General features: G+C 51.2%; 1 protein-coding gene across 1 annotated transcript in view; it reads left to right on the forward strand.

Moving 5' to 3' along the window:
* The window catches only part of LOC147086544 (ubiquitin-associated protein 2-like), a 149,423-nt gene that overhangs the window by 41,376 nt on the left and 91,657 nt on the right, over nt 1–16,390 (forward strand). The window contains 4 exon segments of the mRNA XM_085978268.1: nt 6,880–6,957; nt 9,766–9,876; nt 12,897–13,065; nt 14,816–14,911. Coding sequence (XP_085834394.1) covers nt 6,880–6,957; nt 9,766–9,876; nt 12,897–13,065; nt 14,816–14,911 — 454 coding nt within the window.

Consider the following 16,390-nt stretch of genomic DNA (forward strand, 5'->3'; position numbering starts at 1 on the left):
CGTTTTCTGTTGTTATTTCGGATTTCCAGCATCCGCAGTATTTTGCTATCGTTTTAGTTCCTCCCTGCTGCTGGCTTTTAAATTATTTCGAGCCTTTTTTTTTTCCCTCTCCCCTCCCCCGGGACCCGGTACCCAAAGTTTACAAGCATGTTCCTACCCGCAGGCTTGCCTTACCAACCAGCAATTGAACTCTGAATGTCCCGGAGCTGTATTTGCATCAAAGGCAGCCCCGCCTTAGCAGCAAAATAATGCGTAGTTATGAAACCTTGCCCCGTTTTGTTTGGTAGCCATTATTCTGCATCGAGGAGCAGTGTGTTTTTTCTTTTGACGCTTTCGAGGTGCTCCCTCGGTGATGTTTCAGCTAAACGCACTTCCCCGGATTTAATGTTGAGCCCACACCGCAATAGTCTTGGATTTGAGCCACAGTTGGGTGACCTCCGCTGGTGTCGGGGAGGCTACAACTTGCTTCAGCCTCCTGGAGTTAGGGGAGGTTAGAGAAGCTGGCCGGGGTTGTGGGGGGGTGGGGTCACGTCCTGATCACTTATCTCGCACCCCAATTCGGGTTGAAGACCCTTCGTCAGAACTGAGGAAAAAAAGCAGGAAATGAAACGGATGAAAAAGCAAGTTTGGGTGCTGGGAAATGGGGGAGGGATGAAAGAACAAAAGGGAAGGTCTGTGGGAGGTGAAGAGACATTAAGAGATAGTCAAGGCGAGACGAGATGGTAATAGGACAGGTAAAGTAACAAAGGATGGCTCTAGACGAAGTGTGAAATGCGCTGACAGGTTGGGTGATTGGGCAGAAACATGGCAAATGCACTATAATGTGGATAAATGTGAGGTTATCCACTTTGGTGGCAAAAACAGGAAGGCAGATTATTATCTGAATGGCAATAGATTGGGAGAAGGGGAAGTGCAACGAGACCTGGGTGTCCTTGTGCACCAGTCGCTGAAGGTAAGCATGCAGGTGCAGCAGGCGGTTAAGAAGGCAAATGGTATGTTGGCCTTCGTAGCAAGAGGGTTTGAGTACAGGAGCAAGGATGTCTTGCTGCAGTTGTACAGGGCCTTGGTGAGACCACATCTTGAGTATTGTGTGTAGTTTTGGTCGCCTTACCTGAGGAAGGACGTTCTTGCCATGGAGGGAGTGCAGCGAAGATTCACCAGGCTGATACCTGGGATGGCAGGAATGACGTATGAGGAGAGATTGGGTCGATTGGGCTTATACTCGCTGGAGTTTAGAAGATTGAGAGGGGATCTCATCGAAACCTATAAAATTCTGTCAGGTCTGGACAGACTAGATGCAGAAAGGATGTTTCTGATGGCCGGGAAGTCCAGAACCAGGGGTCACAGTCTAAGGATAAGGGGTAAGCCATTTAGGACTGAAATGAAGAGGAATTTCTTCATCCAGCGAGTGGTGAACCTGTGGAATTCTCTGCCACAGAGGGTGGTGGAGGCCAGTTCATTAAATATATTCAAGAAAGAGTTGGATATATTTCTTGAGGCTAAAGGGATCAAGAGATATGGGGAGAAAGCAGGGACAGGGTACTGAATTTGGATGATCAGCCATGATCTCATTGAATGGCGGAGCAGGCTCGAGGGGCCGAATGGCCTACTCCTCCTATCTTCTATGTTTCTATGAAAGACAGCTGCCCTGTGGGAGAGGAAAAAAAGGAAAAGGCATAAAACAAAGGTGTGGATAAAAAATGTATAAAAATCTGATGGGGGCCGAGGTAATGATCTGAAATTGTTGAACTCGATATTGAGTCCGGAGGGCTGTAAAGTGCCTAATCGGAAGACGAGGTGCTGTTCCTCGAGGAACTAAAAGCTTCCTGGAATAGGGAGACGGCAACATGGTCTGCGACACTCCACCTTCTAACTAACTTAGCTTGCAGACACTCGCTGCATGGGCTCGCACGTCAAGAACTGGGCGAGGTACCAGGCTGTCACGGCCTGTGGAACTGTGCCCCACAGCTCCATGACTCACCCCACCCACCGCCCGGAGAGAAAGACCGGAGCTGAAAAGAGTAACGGTTTGGTGAGGACAGGGCTCGGTCTTGCACTGTCGAACAGCCCGCCCGCCCGCCGATCTCGCTGCTCTGCTGACAGGGCGAAGGCCCACTTGGTTGCCGTGCCAGAGGGCGTCCAGTAACCCTGGGGACTGTGTTACACCGCGAGTCGGTGCCTTCCAGACCGGAGGAATGTGGAAGGCGATTGAGAAATCAAATCCAATCCAAACTTGGATTGCAGTTTGTGAGGTGTAAACTGGCTGAACTGCCTGTGAGTCATTCTTGATTGTGTACGATCAGCAGCCAAAACCCTTTATCCTTTCCCACCCCGGTATTAAAAGGGAGTGCACAATTTGCACCAATTGTACGGCATCTCCTGCGGGTGATGTAAGAACATAAGAATTAGGAGCAGGAGTCGGCCATTCGGCCCCTCGAGCCTGCTCCACCATTTAATAAGATCACGGCTGATCTTCGACCTCAACTCCACTTTCCCGCCCGATCCCTTGATTCCCCTAGAGTCCAAAAATCTTTCGACCTCAGCCTTGAATATACTCAACGACTGAGCCTCCACAGCCCTCTGGGGCAGAGAATTCCAAAGATTCACCGCCCTCTGAGTGAAGAAATTCCTCCTCATCTCAGCCCTAAATGGCCGACCCCTTATCCTGAGACTGTGACCCCTGCTCTTTCCCCATAGCCCTACAAAGGAGTCCTCTTCGAGTACATGTCCAGTTGTCTTTTAAAATTTCCTGTGGAATCTGATCCCACCATCCTTTCAAGCAGCGCATTCCAGATCATCGTAACTCAGAGAAGACATTTCTCCTGCTCTTCTCCGCCCCCCCCCCCACCCTCTGGTTCTTTTGCCAATTCTTTTAAATCTGTGTCCTCTGGTTCCCCACCCACATGCCAGAGGAAACCGCCCCTCCCGACTCGCGCGATCGAAACCCCTCGTGATTTAGGAACGCCTCTATTCGGTCTGCCCTTAACCACCTCTGCTCTGAGGAGAACAACCCCACCCTCCAGCTTCTCCAGTCTCTCCACATAACCGAAGCCCATCACCCCCAGTAAACCACCTCTGCTCCCTCTCCAAGGCCTTGACATCCTCGCTAAAGTGCGGTGCCCAGAAATGGCCAGCTGAGGCCGAACCAGAGATTTGTAAAGGTTGAGCATGACTTCCTTGTTTTTGTCTTCAATGCCCCCTATTTCCAAAGTCAAGTACCCCATACGTTTTCTTACAGGCTTCTACTCGCTAGGGTTTAGAAGAATGAGAGGGGATCTCATTGAAACTTATAACATTCAAACAGGACTAGACAGACTAGATGCAGGAAGGATGTTCCCGATGGCCGGGGGAGTCCAGAACCAGGGGTCACAGTCTAAGGATAAGGGGTAAGCCATTTAGGACTGAAATAAGGAGGAATTTCTTCACCCAAACATAGAAACATACAAGATAGGAGCAGGAGTCGGCCATTCGGCCCCTCGAGCCTGCTCCGCCATTCAATGAGATCCAAATTCAGTACCCTGTCCCTGCTTTCTCCCCATATCCCTTGATCCCTTTAGCCTTAAGAAATATATCCAACTCCTTCTTGAATATATTTCATGAATTGGCCTCAACTGCTTTCTGTGGTAGAGAATTCCACAGGTTCACCACTCTCTGGGTGAAGAAATTCACGGCACAGAAGGAGGCCATTCGGCCCATCGTGTCTTGTGCCAGCCGAAAAAGAGCCACCCAGCCTAATCCAGCTCTTGGTCCGTAGCCCTGGAGGTTACGGCACTTCAAGTGCATATCCAAGTACTTTTTAAATGCAGTGAGGGTCTCTGCCTCGACCACCCTTTCAGGCAGTGAGTTCCAGACCCCCACCGCCCTCTGGGTGAAAAAAGTTCTCCTCAACTTATTTGAATGGCAATAGATTGGGAGAAGGGGAAGTGCAAAGAGACCTGGGTGTCCTTGTGCACCAGTCGCTGAAGGTAAGCATGCAGGTGCAGCAGGCGGTTAAGAAGGCAAATGGTATGTTGGCCTTTGTAGCAAGAGGGTTCGAGTACAGGCACAAGGATGTCTTGCTGCAGTTGTACAGGGCGTTGGTGAGACCGCACCTTGAGTATTGTGTGCAGTTTTGGTCGCCTTACCTGAGGAAGGATGTTCTTGCCATGGAGGGAGTGCAGCGAAGATTCACCAGGCTGATACCTGGGATGGCAGGAATGACTTATGAGGAGAGATTGGGTCGATTGGGCTTGCACTCACTGGAGTTTAGAAGAATGAGAGGGGATCTCATTGAAACTTATAAAATTCTAACAGGCCTGGACAGACTAGATGCAGGAAGGATGTTCCCGATGGCGGGGGAGTCTAGAACCAGGGGCCACAGTCTAAGGATAAGGGGTAGGCCATTTAGGACAGAGATGAGGAGGAATTTCTTCACCCAGAGAGTGGTGAACCTGTAGAAACATAGAAGGAAACCGGTCTGGCGGAAGGAAGCGAAGAAGGCAAAGAGCTGCGCGACAGAGACCGGGAGTTCAGCCGAAGGCGCCTGGGCGGAGGTAGGAGAGGAAGGGGCGCAAGTCGGGGCAGGGAGTGTAAGTGCACTGCCGGCGAGGGCTGAGGCTGCCTTGAGGCACTCGCAACCTTACAATAGAGTTTTACAGCACGGGGACAGACCATTCGGCCCAACTGCTCCGTGCCGTGTTCGTGCTCCACACGAACCTCTTCATCTCACCCTATCAACATATCCTCCTATTCCTTTCTCCCTCGTGTGTTTATCCAGCTTCCCCTTAAATGCATCTATACTATTCGCCTCAACCACTCCCTGTGGCAGCGAGTTCCACATTCTCACCACTCTCTGAGTAAAGAAGTTTCTCCTGAATTCCCGATTGGATTTATTGGTGACTATCTTATATTGATGGTCTTCCCCCGCCCCCCCCCCCCCACAAGTGGAAATGTCTTTTCCGCGTCTACCCTATCGAACCCTTTCATAATTTTAAAGACCTCTATTGGGTCATAGAGAAAAGAGCTCCTGGTGGCTGTGGGTGAAACATAGAAACATAGAAGATAGGAGCAGGAGTCGGCCATTCGGCCCCTCGAGCCTGCTCCGCCATTCAATGAGATCATGGCTGATCATCCAAATTCAGTACCCTGTCCCTGCCTTCTCCCCATATCCTTCGATCCCTTTAGCCTTAAGAAATATATCCAACTCCTTCTTGAATATATTTAATGAATTGGCCTCCACTGCCTTCTGTGGTAGAGAATTCCACAGGTTCACCACTCTCTGGGTGAAGAAATTCCTCCTCATCTCTGTCCTAAATGGCTTACCCCTTATCCTTAGACTGTGACCCCTGGTTCTGGACTCCCCGACCATCGGGAACATCCTTCCTGCATCTAGTCTGTCTCGTCCTGTTAGAATTTTATAAGTTTCAATGAGATCCCCTCTCATTCTTCTAAACGCCAGCGAGTATAAGCCCAGTCGACCCAATCTCTCCTCATACGTCATTCCTGCCATCCCAGGTATCAGTCTGGTGAATGTTCGCTGCACTCCCTCCATGGCAAGAACATCCTTCCTCAGATAAGGCGACCAAAACTGCACACAAAACTGGAATTCTCTGCCACAGAAGGCAGTTGAGGCCAATTCATTAAATATATTCAAGAAGGAGTTGGATATATTTTTTAAGGCTAAAGGGATCAAGGGATATGGGGAGAAAGCAGGGACCGGGTACTGAATTTGGATGATCAGCCATGATCGCATTGAATGGCGGAGCAGGCTCGAGGGGCCGAATGGCCTACTCCTGCTCCTATCTTCTATGTTTAACCGCCTTCTCAACTTGCAGCCGCCACCTTCGAAGATATGTGAATATGCCACCCTGCCCCCCCAGGCCCCGCTGTTCCTACACCCCCGTCAAACTTTGTACAAGTTGACGGCACTGCACCTTGAGTGTCGTGGCAACGCTTGACTCAGTGATGCTTGAGCAAACGGAAGGTGATCTATTCCTGCATGCATTGTATTGGGGAATCGATCGTGTGGCTGAAGTGTTTCAGTGCTGGGCAGTGGGATTCATTGTGCGATGATCTGAATTCGCTGGCTCAAGCTGCTCTCGAGGGCTGCAACCGCCAGTAATTCGCCCCCAGGGTCCTCCAGCTCCATCCGCCCTTACCAGACCCAAACCCCTATTTCGTTTCGAACTAAACCAATAACTATCTTGCAACCAGGACAGAATGAACAGACTGGGGCTCTTCTAGAAAGGAGAAGGCTGAAGGGCGACCTAATAGAGGGGTCTCTCTCTCTTTTTTAATTCATTCTCGTGATGGCGTCGCTGGCTTTTATTGCCCATCCCTAATTGCCCCTTGAGAAGGTGGTGGTGAGCCGCGTTCTTGAACCGCTGCAGTCCGTGTGGTGAAGGTGCTCCCACAGCGCTGTTAGGGAGGGAGTTCCAGGATTTTGATAGGGTGAGCGTAGAGAAGATGTTTCCACGTGTGTGTGTCCAAAACTAGGGGCCATCAATATAAGAGAGTCACTAATAAATCCAATGGGGAATTCAGGAGAAACTTCTTTACCCAGAGAGTGGTGCGAATGTGGAACTCGCTACCACAGGGAGTGGTTGAGGTGAATAGTATAGATACATTTAAGGGGAAGCTGGATAAACACACGAGGGAGAAAGGAACAGAAGGATCTGCTGGTCGGGTGGGAGGAGGCTCGTGGGGAGCATAAACACCGACCTAATTCTGTGTACAGTGCTGGGTGATTCTCCTCGGCTCGGGTATTTCACACACCCACCGTTAGACTTTACAAACACCCAAGAGAAACCATGGGTGAAAAAATGCGGCCGTTTCTGGCTGGCTCTTGTCTGTCACTAAGTGTTGCGTTTTTTTCCCCCCCTCCCCCCCCACCTTCTGAAGGCTACAGCAGAGCAGATACGAATTGCACAGATGATTTCGGACCACAATGACGCTGACTTTGAAGAGAAAGTAAAGCAGGTCAGTATTGGAGGCAGAAGAAAAGGACTCGCATTTCTCCAGCGCCTTTCACAGCCTCGGGACGTCCCAAAGCGCTTTACAGCCAATGAAGTACTTTTTTTGAAGTGTGGTCACTGTTGTAATGTAGGAAACGCGGCAGCCAGTTTGCGCACAGCAAGCTCCCACAAACAGCAATGTGATAATGACCGGATCATCTGTTTTTTAGTGATGTTGGTTGAGGGATAAATATTGGCCCCAGGACACCGGGGAGAACTCCCCCTGCTCTTCTTCCAATAGTGGCCGTGGGATCTTTTACGTCCACCCGAGAGGGCAGACGGGGCCTCGGTTTAACGTCTCATCCTGAAAGACGGCACCTCCGACAGCGCAGCACTCTCTCAGTACTGCCCCTCCGACAGTGTGGCGCTCTCTCAGTACTGCCCCTCCCACGGTGCGGCGCTCCCTCAGTACTGCCCCTCCGACAGCGCAGCGCTCTCTCAGTACTGCCCCTCCCACAGTGCGGCGCTCCCTCAGTACTGCCCCTCCGACGGTGCGACGCTCCCTCAGCACTGCCCCTCCGACGGTGCGGCGCTCCCTCAGCACTGCCCCTCCGACGGTGCGGCGCTCCCTCAGCACTGCCCCTCCGACAGTGCGGCGCTCCGACAGTGCGGCGCTCCCTCAGTACTGCCCCTCCGACAGTGCGGCGCTCCCTCAGTACTGCCCCTCCGACGGTGCGGCGCTCTCTCAGCACTGCCCCCTCCGACGGTGTTGCCTGGTTTATGGGGCTCGAGTCTGTGGAGTGGGGACTTGAACCCACGACCTTCTGAATCAGAGCCGAGAGCGAGCTACTGAGCCACGGCCGACACCCAAATAAAACGGGTCAGCCCGATACAGAGAACCTGTCCAGAGATGTCCCATTTGGGGTGCTGGGTGGACTGATGTGGGCTAAGCCACTGTTTCACATTGACTATCAAATGGTGCTTTTCTTGTATGGGATACGGGAGGTTTGGGGAAATCACCTTTCATGAGTGTTTTAACGGAAGAACGAATTGTGTTGCTGTCTGTGAAGAGGCTGCTGTTTTATGAATCCGGCCATGTTTGAATTTGAGGACGTGAGATTGAGAGGGTGCAGAGGAGATATACTGGACCGGTGCCAGCGATGAGGGACTTCAGTTGCGCGGAGGGCCATGTTCCCATTAATTATTTTTTCGGGTGGCCATGCAGCTTAAAGAGAACATTGGCGAAGAGTCTGGAGAAGCTGGGGTTGTTCTCTTTGGAGCAGAGAAGGCTAAGGGGAGATATAATAGAGGGGTTGAAAATTGCGGGGTTTTGAGAGAGTAGATCGGGAGGAATTGTTACTGGCAGGAGGGCTATTAACCAGAGGACACCGATTGTTAAAATTTTTGCGCAGTGAGTTGTTACAATCGGAACTACACTGCCTGGAAGCAGATTCAGTAATACAGGAAACTTTGGTTTATCCGGAGGTTAACTGTCCGGGATGCTCGAGCCACTGGCAAAAATCAGGAGCCGTTTTGTTCGTTTTTCTTTTCTTCTCGTTGCTTTTTTTCCACCAGTCAGGCTCTGCAAGGTCTCGCTGAAGCTGTTGCTAAGCTACAGAGACGCTTGCAAGGTACGGCCGACTGTTTAGAAGCTGTTGCAGGGTTTGTTGCCAGATACGGAGCTCAAAATCTCCGTATGTTTCAACATTAGCGCTGGTTTGTCCGGCACTTTTGATGGGACGGCAACAGCTCAGTCCCGTCGGTGCCGGATAGCGCAAATTTCCTGCAACTTTCGAAAGGGAATTGGATAAATACGCAAAGAGGAGACATTCACAGGGCTGTGGGGCAAGAGCCGGGGGGGGCGGGGTGGGACTAATTGGAGAGCTCGTTCAAAGAGCTGGCACAGGCACGGTGGGCCGAATGGCTGCCTCCTGCGCTGTGATTTTATGATTGCGAGAGTTTGGCTATTTGAGGAGCTAATACCACAATGCCGTCTTGTTTTTCTGCGCAAACTGATTAGGAGCCATTGTGCGTTAGTCGATTTCAGTCCCACGCTTCCGGGGGCCGCAGCAGTTGCTTTGCCTTGGGCTGGGAAACGTCTTTATCCTTTTGTGGATCGTTCTCTTCCCACTGGGACCAAAACTGTCCAGATGAAGTATGGAAGTTAAATGATACCTGGGACGGCAGGAATGACGTATGAGGAGAGATTGGGTCGATTGGGCTTATACTCGCTGGAGTTTAGAAGAATGAGAGGGGATCTCATTGAAACTTATAAAATTCTAACAGGACTAGACAGACTAGATGCAGGAAGGATGTTCCCGATGGCGGGGGAGTCCAGAACCAGGGGTCACAGTCTAAAGATAAGGGGTAAGCCATTTCGGGCTGAGATGAGGAATTTCTTCACCCAGAGAGTGGTGAACCTGTGGAATTCTCTACCACAGAAGGCAGTTGAGGCCAATTCATTAAATATATTCAAGAAGGAGTTAGATATATTTCTTTAGGCTAAAGGGATCAAGGGATATGGGGAGAAAGCAGGGACAGGGTACTGAGTTTGGATGATCAGTCATGATCTCATTGAATGGCAGAACAGGCTCGAGGGGCCGAATGGCCTACTCCTGCTCCTATCTCCTATGTTTCTATGAAGTGCAGAGCTATCCTTGGGATTGCTGTACCCCTGTCCTCGGGAGAGCATCATGCCGCCGCCTCAGGCCCACCTTGCCTTGTCTTGCGCCCTCTGTCCCTTCCTGGCGTTCCCGCTCGCTCCCTCCCGCCCGCGCCTGCGTGAGAAGTACCGTGAGCTGACTGACGCGCCGCCTCTTCTTCTGTCCTGCAGCTGATTGACATCACGGGCAAGAACCAAGATGAGTGCATGATTGCTCTGCATGACTGCAATGGCGACGTCAACAGGGCCATCAATGTTCTCCTGGAAGGAAACCCAGACACGGTACCGCTTTTATCTAACTTTCGGTGGGTGGGGGCAGCGGAGACGAGAAAATGACTCGGGCTGTACATTACACGAGGCCTTGCTGTGTGTGTCTTTTTTCCCCCCATTAAATCGCTCCTCTTTCCCTTGGTCTCCCTACGCCTTGCCCCACAAAGGCGGTCTGCCTGTTCACAGGCTGCTGCTGGGGAGCTATGGGAGAGCAGCTCCAGAGATGATTCAGCTTTGTGTCTGCCGCTTTGCAACAGTACATCTGAGATTAGGAGCCCAGCAATGGGCGGGTGCTGCGACTGCGTCCCTCTACCTTGCGCGAGACCATGCACTGAAGCCTTTTGCCGACGGTACTGCTCAGCGTTACCGATCAGCGGACTGAGTCTCCGGCCTGCGCTGAGATTCCAGCGGCAGATGGTAACTCCCCCCTGTGGAATGTTACCGGGCGCCCAGGAGGTGACCTCCTTCCAGTTTTCACCCCTCCGTTCCTGAAAGCCTTGATTCGTGCCGGGTTTTACGGGCACCGCAGCCCTCCGGCACCACGGGTACGATAGCATTGTGGTTATGTTGCCGGACGAGTAATCCAGAGGCCTGGACTACTGAGCCGAAGTTCAAATCCCACCACGGCAGCGGGGGAATTTAAATTCAGTTTGTTAAGTATTAGTTAATGAATAAATCTGGATTAAAGAGCTTGCATCAGTAATGGTGATCATGATTGTCGTAAAAACCAACGGGTTCACTAATGTCCTTTAGGGAAGGAAATCTGCCATCCTTACCCAGCCTGGCCTATATGTGACTCCAGAAATCTACTGCCCTTACCCAGTCTGACCTAATATGTGACTCCAGAAATCTACTGTCCTTACCCGGTCTGGCCTATATGTGACTCCAGAAATCTTCTGTCCTTACCCGGCCTGGCCTATATGTGACTCCAGAAATCTACTGTCCTTACCCGGTCTGGCCTATATGTGACTCCAGAAATCTACTGTCCTTACCCGGTCTGGCCTATATGTGACTCCAGAAATCTACTGTCCTTACCCGGTCTGGCCTATGTGACTCCAGAAATCTACTGTCCTTACCCGGTCTGGCCTATATGTGACTCCAGAAATCTGCTGTCCTTACCCGGTCTGGCCTATATGTGACTCCAGAAATCTACTGTCCTTACCCGGTCTGGCCTATATGTGACTCCAGAAATCTTCTGTCCTTACCCGGTCTGGCCTATGTGACTCCAGAAATCTACTGTCCTTACCCGGTCTGGCCTATATGTGACTCCAGAAATCTGCTGTCCTTACCCGGTCTGGCCTATATGTGACTCCAGAAATCTACTGTCCTTACCCGGTCTGGCCTATATGTGACTCCAGAAATCTACTGTCCTTACCCGGTCTGGCCTATGTGACTCCAGAAATCTACTGTCCTTACCCGGTCTGGCCTATATGTGACTCCAGAAATCTGCTGTCCTTACCCGGTCTGGCCTATATGTGACTCCAGAAATCTACTGTCCTTACCCGGTCTGGCCTATATGTGACTCCAGAAATCTGCTGTCCTTACCCGGTCTGGCCTATATGTGACTCCAGAAATCTACTGTCCTTACCCGGTCTGGCCTATATGTGACTCCAGAAATCTTCTGTCCTTACCCGGTCTGGCCTATATGTGACTCCAGACCCACAGCAATGTGGTTGACTCTTAACTGCCCTCTGAAATGGCCCAGCAAGCCACTTGACTGTACCAAACCGCTACAAAGATGCATCACCGCACGGAGTGCAGCGGTTCAAGAAGGCGGCTCACCACCACCTTCTGGAGGGCAATAAATGCTGGCCTTGCCAGCGACGCCCACATCCATGAACGAATATCCGTGTGAGCCTGTACAGTGAGTGTTTACAGGCTGTTCAGCAGATGGACGCCGCAGGCAAGCCCAGAACCCGTACTAATCTGACTGGACCAGTGTGGCCGCCTTCCATTTCCCCATGCCTCTCGTCCCGCAAGCCCCTCTGAGCGCGATTAATGCTAGACTAGGAGCGGTTTTGTGTCCCAAGCTCTTGCCCCCCCCCCCCCCCCAACACTAGGAACTGAATCGCGACTGCCCAAACTCGATTCACACAGGGCCCTTGCAGCCGTCAGTGCAGGATTTGATTTTGGTCCCTTTGCCTGAAGCTGAGGGGCCAGATTTGAACCCAAAGCACCCTGCATGGCTGTACTTCTACATCATATCATACAGCCACGATTCAGTAAAAAGAACTTGTTCTGTGCAGATCTGCTTTGATCACGCTGCCCTGGCCTGTCCAATTCTGAATTGGAACATCCAGCCATACTAGACGGTGGAGTTTTAAAACCCTAAAAATGTCGATTGGCTCCATATGCATGTTAACTTGAGGTTTAAACTTAAATTGACCCTCTGTCCTCAGAATCTGACGCTGATGAGTGGTCAAGGTGAAAGAAAGACTTGCATTTCTCCAGCGCCTTTCATGACCACCAGACGTCCCAAAGCGCTTTACAGCCAATTAAGTACTTTTGGAGTGTTCTCACTGTTGTAATGTGGGAAACGTGGCAGCCAATTTGCACACAGCAAGCTCCCACAAACAGCAATGTGATGATGATCAGATCATCTGTTTTTGTTGTGTTGATTGAGGGATAAATATTGGCCCCATGACACTGGGGAGAACTCCCCCCTGCTCCTCTTCGAAATAGTGGCCGCGGGCTCTCTCACGTCCACCTGAGAGCAGACGGGGCCTCGGTTTAACGTCTCCTCCGAAAGACGGTGGTCAGCAGTGTTCCCTTTAATTTTTTTCGGGTGCGCAGCCCATTCAGATTCCCGCGCATGCGCGGATTTCCCTGTTGCAAAGCTGGCAAGTGGTCTGGGCGGGCGCTCCAGACAGCCGCGCGGCTTAAAGGGAGCACTGGTGGTCAGACCAGTCGAACTGAATAAGTGCGTGAATGAGGGGGAGGGTGTGAATTCGTCCCTGTGTTGGCCGAGTATTTATCGGCGGCGCCTGCCGCTCGCGATTGTCGTTGGTCAGCCGATCCGTTTCTTCACGCAGGATTCCTGGGAAATGGTGGGGAAGAAAAAGAGCTTGGCGGGACAGAAGGAAACCGGTCTGGCGGAAGGAAGCGAAGAAGGCAAAGAGCTGCGCGACAGAGACCGGGAGTTCAGCCGAAGGCGCCTGGGCGGAGGCAGGAGAGGAAGGGGCGCAAGTCGGGGCAGGGAGTGTAAGTGCACTGCCGGCGAGGGCTGAGGCTGCCTTGAGGCACTCGCAACCTTACAATAGAGTTTTACAGCACGGGGACAGACCATTCGGCCCAACTGTTCCGTGCCGTGTTCGTGCTCCACACGAACCTCTTCATCTCACCCTATCAACATATCCTCCTATTCCTTTCTCCCTCGTGTGTTTATCCAGCTTCCCCTTAAATGCATCTATACTATTTGCCTCAACCACTCCCTGTGGCAGCGAGTTCCACATTCTCACCACTCTCTGGGTAAAGAAGTTTCTCCTGAATTCCCTATTGGATTTATTGGTGACTATCTTATATTGATGGTCTTCCCCCCACAAGTGGAAATGTCTTTTCCACGTCTACCCTATCGAACCCTTTCATAATTTTAAAGACCTCTATTGGGTCAGAGAAAAGAGCTCCTGGTGGCTGTGGGTGAAACATAGAAACGTAGAAGGTAGGAGTAGGCCATTCGGCCCCTCGAGCCTGTTCCGCCATTCAATGCGATCATGGCTGATCATCCAAATTCAGTACCCTGTCCCTGCCTTCTCCCCATATCCCTTGATCCCTTTAGCTTTAAGAAATATATCTAACTCCTTTTTGAATATATTTAATGAATTGGCCTCAACTGCCTTGTGTGGTAGAGAATTCCACAGGTTCACCACTCTCTGGGTGAAGAAATTCCTCCTCATCTCTGTCCTAAATGGCCTACCCCTTATCCTTAGACTGTGACCCCCTGGTTCTGGACTCCCCCGCCATCGGGAACATCCTTCCTGCATCTAGTCTGTCTAGTCCTGTTAGAATTTTATAAGTTTCAAGTGCCAGGACTCCAGATCATAATCTAGGATAACACTCCACTGCCTGAGTGTGTGCGGCATTGTCGGAGGGGACACTGCGGTCTTGTTTGCCTGTTCATATGACGGTAAAGAAATACTTGCATTTCTATAGCGCCTTTCACGACCTCTGGACGTCCTAAAGCGTTCTCCAGCCAATGAAGGACTTTTGAAATGTAGCATAGTGGTTATGTTATTGGACGAGTAACCCAGAGGCTGGACTAATGATCCGGAGACGAGAGTTCAAATCCCACCACGGCAGCCGGGGAATTTAAATTCAATTAATTAAATAAATAAATCAGGAATTTAAAAAGCTAGTATCAGTAATGGTGACCCTGAAAACCGGATTGTTATAAAAACCCATCTGGTTCACGAATGGAAATCTGCCGCCCTGACCCGGTCTGGCCGTTACGTGACTCCAGACCCACGGCAATGTGGTTGACTCTTAACTGCCCGTCTGAAATGGCCCAAGAAGGCGGCTCACCGCCACCTTCGAGAGCAATTAGGGATGGGCAGTAAATGCCGGCCTTGACGCCGCCCACGTCCTGTGAATGAATAAAAGAAGTCACTGTTGTAATGTAGGAAATGTGGCAGCCAGTATACGCACAGCAGGCTCTCACAAACGGCAAGATGAAAAGAGTGACCAGATCATCTGTTTTTTAGTGATGTTGGTTGAGGGATAAATATTGGCCCCAGGACACCGACGAGAACTCCCCCTGCTCCTCTTCCAATAGTGGCCGTGGGATCTTTTACGTCCACCTGAGAGAGCAGACGGGGCCTCGGTTTAACGTCTCACTGAGTCACCAGGGAGATTTCAGTGGTATAGGGTGCTCCTTTATTTTTGCAGTGACTCTGTTTGTTAGTTTACAAAGCAGTCGCGAATGTAATGTTTCGGTTGAATTTCCTCTCCTTCGCAGTTCGGGGCCAGGAGAATGGACTGGATGGAGCAAAGAGCAGTGGGACCTTCGGCAGGGCCTCGGAGAGAGGCAGGCGGGGACGTGGCAGAGGCCGAGGTAAGCAGCTTCAGAGTACAAGCTGTCACTCGACAGCACCTCCCAAACCCGCCACCGGCGCACCGTGGCTGCAGTGTGTACAATCCACAGGATGCGCTGCAGCAACTCGCCAAGGCTTCTTCGACGGCACCTCCCAAACCTGCGACCTCTTCCACCTAGAAGGACAAGGGCAGCAGGCGCACGGGAACACCACCACCTCCAAGTTCCCCTCCAAGTCGCGCACACCATCCCGACTTGGAGATATATCGGCCGTTCCTTCATCGTCGCTGGGTCAAAATCCTGGAACTTCCTCCCTAACAGCGCTGTGGGAGCACCTTCACCACACGGACTGCAGCGGTTCAAGAAGGCGGCTCACCACCACCTTCTCGAGGGCAACTAGGGATGGGCAATAAATGACCCCCTTGCCAGCGACGCCCACATCCCGAGAATCAATTAAACACAAACCCTCCTGGTAGCACCTTGTAGCCACCTACTTGAGCACCGTAGACTGGAGTTGAAGGTCTGTGGAGCGCGGTGGGGGAGGAGGAGGGGGTCAGTAATGGAGGTGTGCTGACCAAGAGGCCTGGTACTCTGCAACCCACAGGGCAAGGTTGACCGTCTTTCCCAGGCTTAACTGCTGTAAGAACGTAATGATTTCTCGGAGTTCTTGGACGAGACACTAAAATAGTAGTACTTGGGCAATAGATGATAGACTTTATTAAGCGTAGTACAAAGTAATATACTTAACAACAGGCAATAGCTTAACGGGTAGCTCGCAGCCCTTGGCCTCTCGGACGCCGGTGACGTCGTCCTCGGTCTGTTCCTTCGCTCTCGGGTCTTCGCGGTAGATCTGTGTGAAGTTGCTCTTCGAGTATCGAGGATTTATCCCTTTTCTTATCGAAAGTTCGTTTGGCCAGCGCCCATATATGGTCTTTAACAAAATCACCACCTTTAATTGGTTCTAATGGTCAAAATGCCATTGTCACTCAGACCAAGGTTAGCATCGTGGCCCCGCCTGGCCCATTATTTTCCCTACGACTTCATCGTTCTCTCGTTTATGCCTACTTTCAACCCATTGGAATTTGCCTCATCTCTCTCATCCCTCTCTTCCCTGGTGCAACAAGGCCTGACCTTGTACCTTCTGCATCATAGACACATAGAAGATAGGAGCAGGAGTAGGCCATTCGGCCCCTTGAGCCTGCTCCGCCATTCAATGAGATCATGGCTGATCATCCAAATTCAGTACCCTGTCCCTGCTTTCTCCCCATATCCCTTGATCCCTTTAGCCTTAAGAAATATATCTAACTCCTTCTTTCATGAATTGGCCTCAACTGTCTTCTGTGGTAGAGAATTCCACAGGTTCACCACTCTCTGGGTGAAGAAATTCCTCCTCGTCTCAGCATCAAGGAGCCCACGTCTGCTGCGTGACCGTCCATTATCGGAACTAGTCGAGACTGTTTCTTGACTGTCCTTGCGGTTACATTTTGATCAAGCCTTGAT

The sequence above is a fragment of the Somniosus microcephalus genome, unplaced genomic scaffold, assembly GCF_052327205.1.
Source record: "Somniosus microcephalus isolate GS21.2 unplaced genomic scaffold, FLI_Smic_1.0 unresolved_chr7, whole genome shotgun sequence".
Classification (NCBI taxonomy): domain Eukaryota; kingdom Metazoa; phylum Chordata; class Chondrichthyes; order Squaliformes; family Somniosidae; genus Somniosus; species Somniosus microcephalus.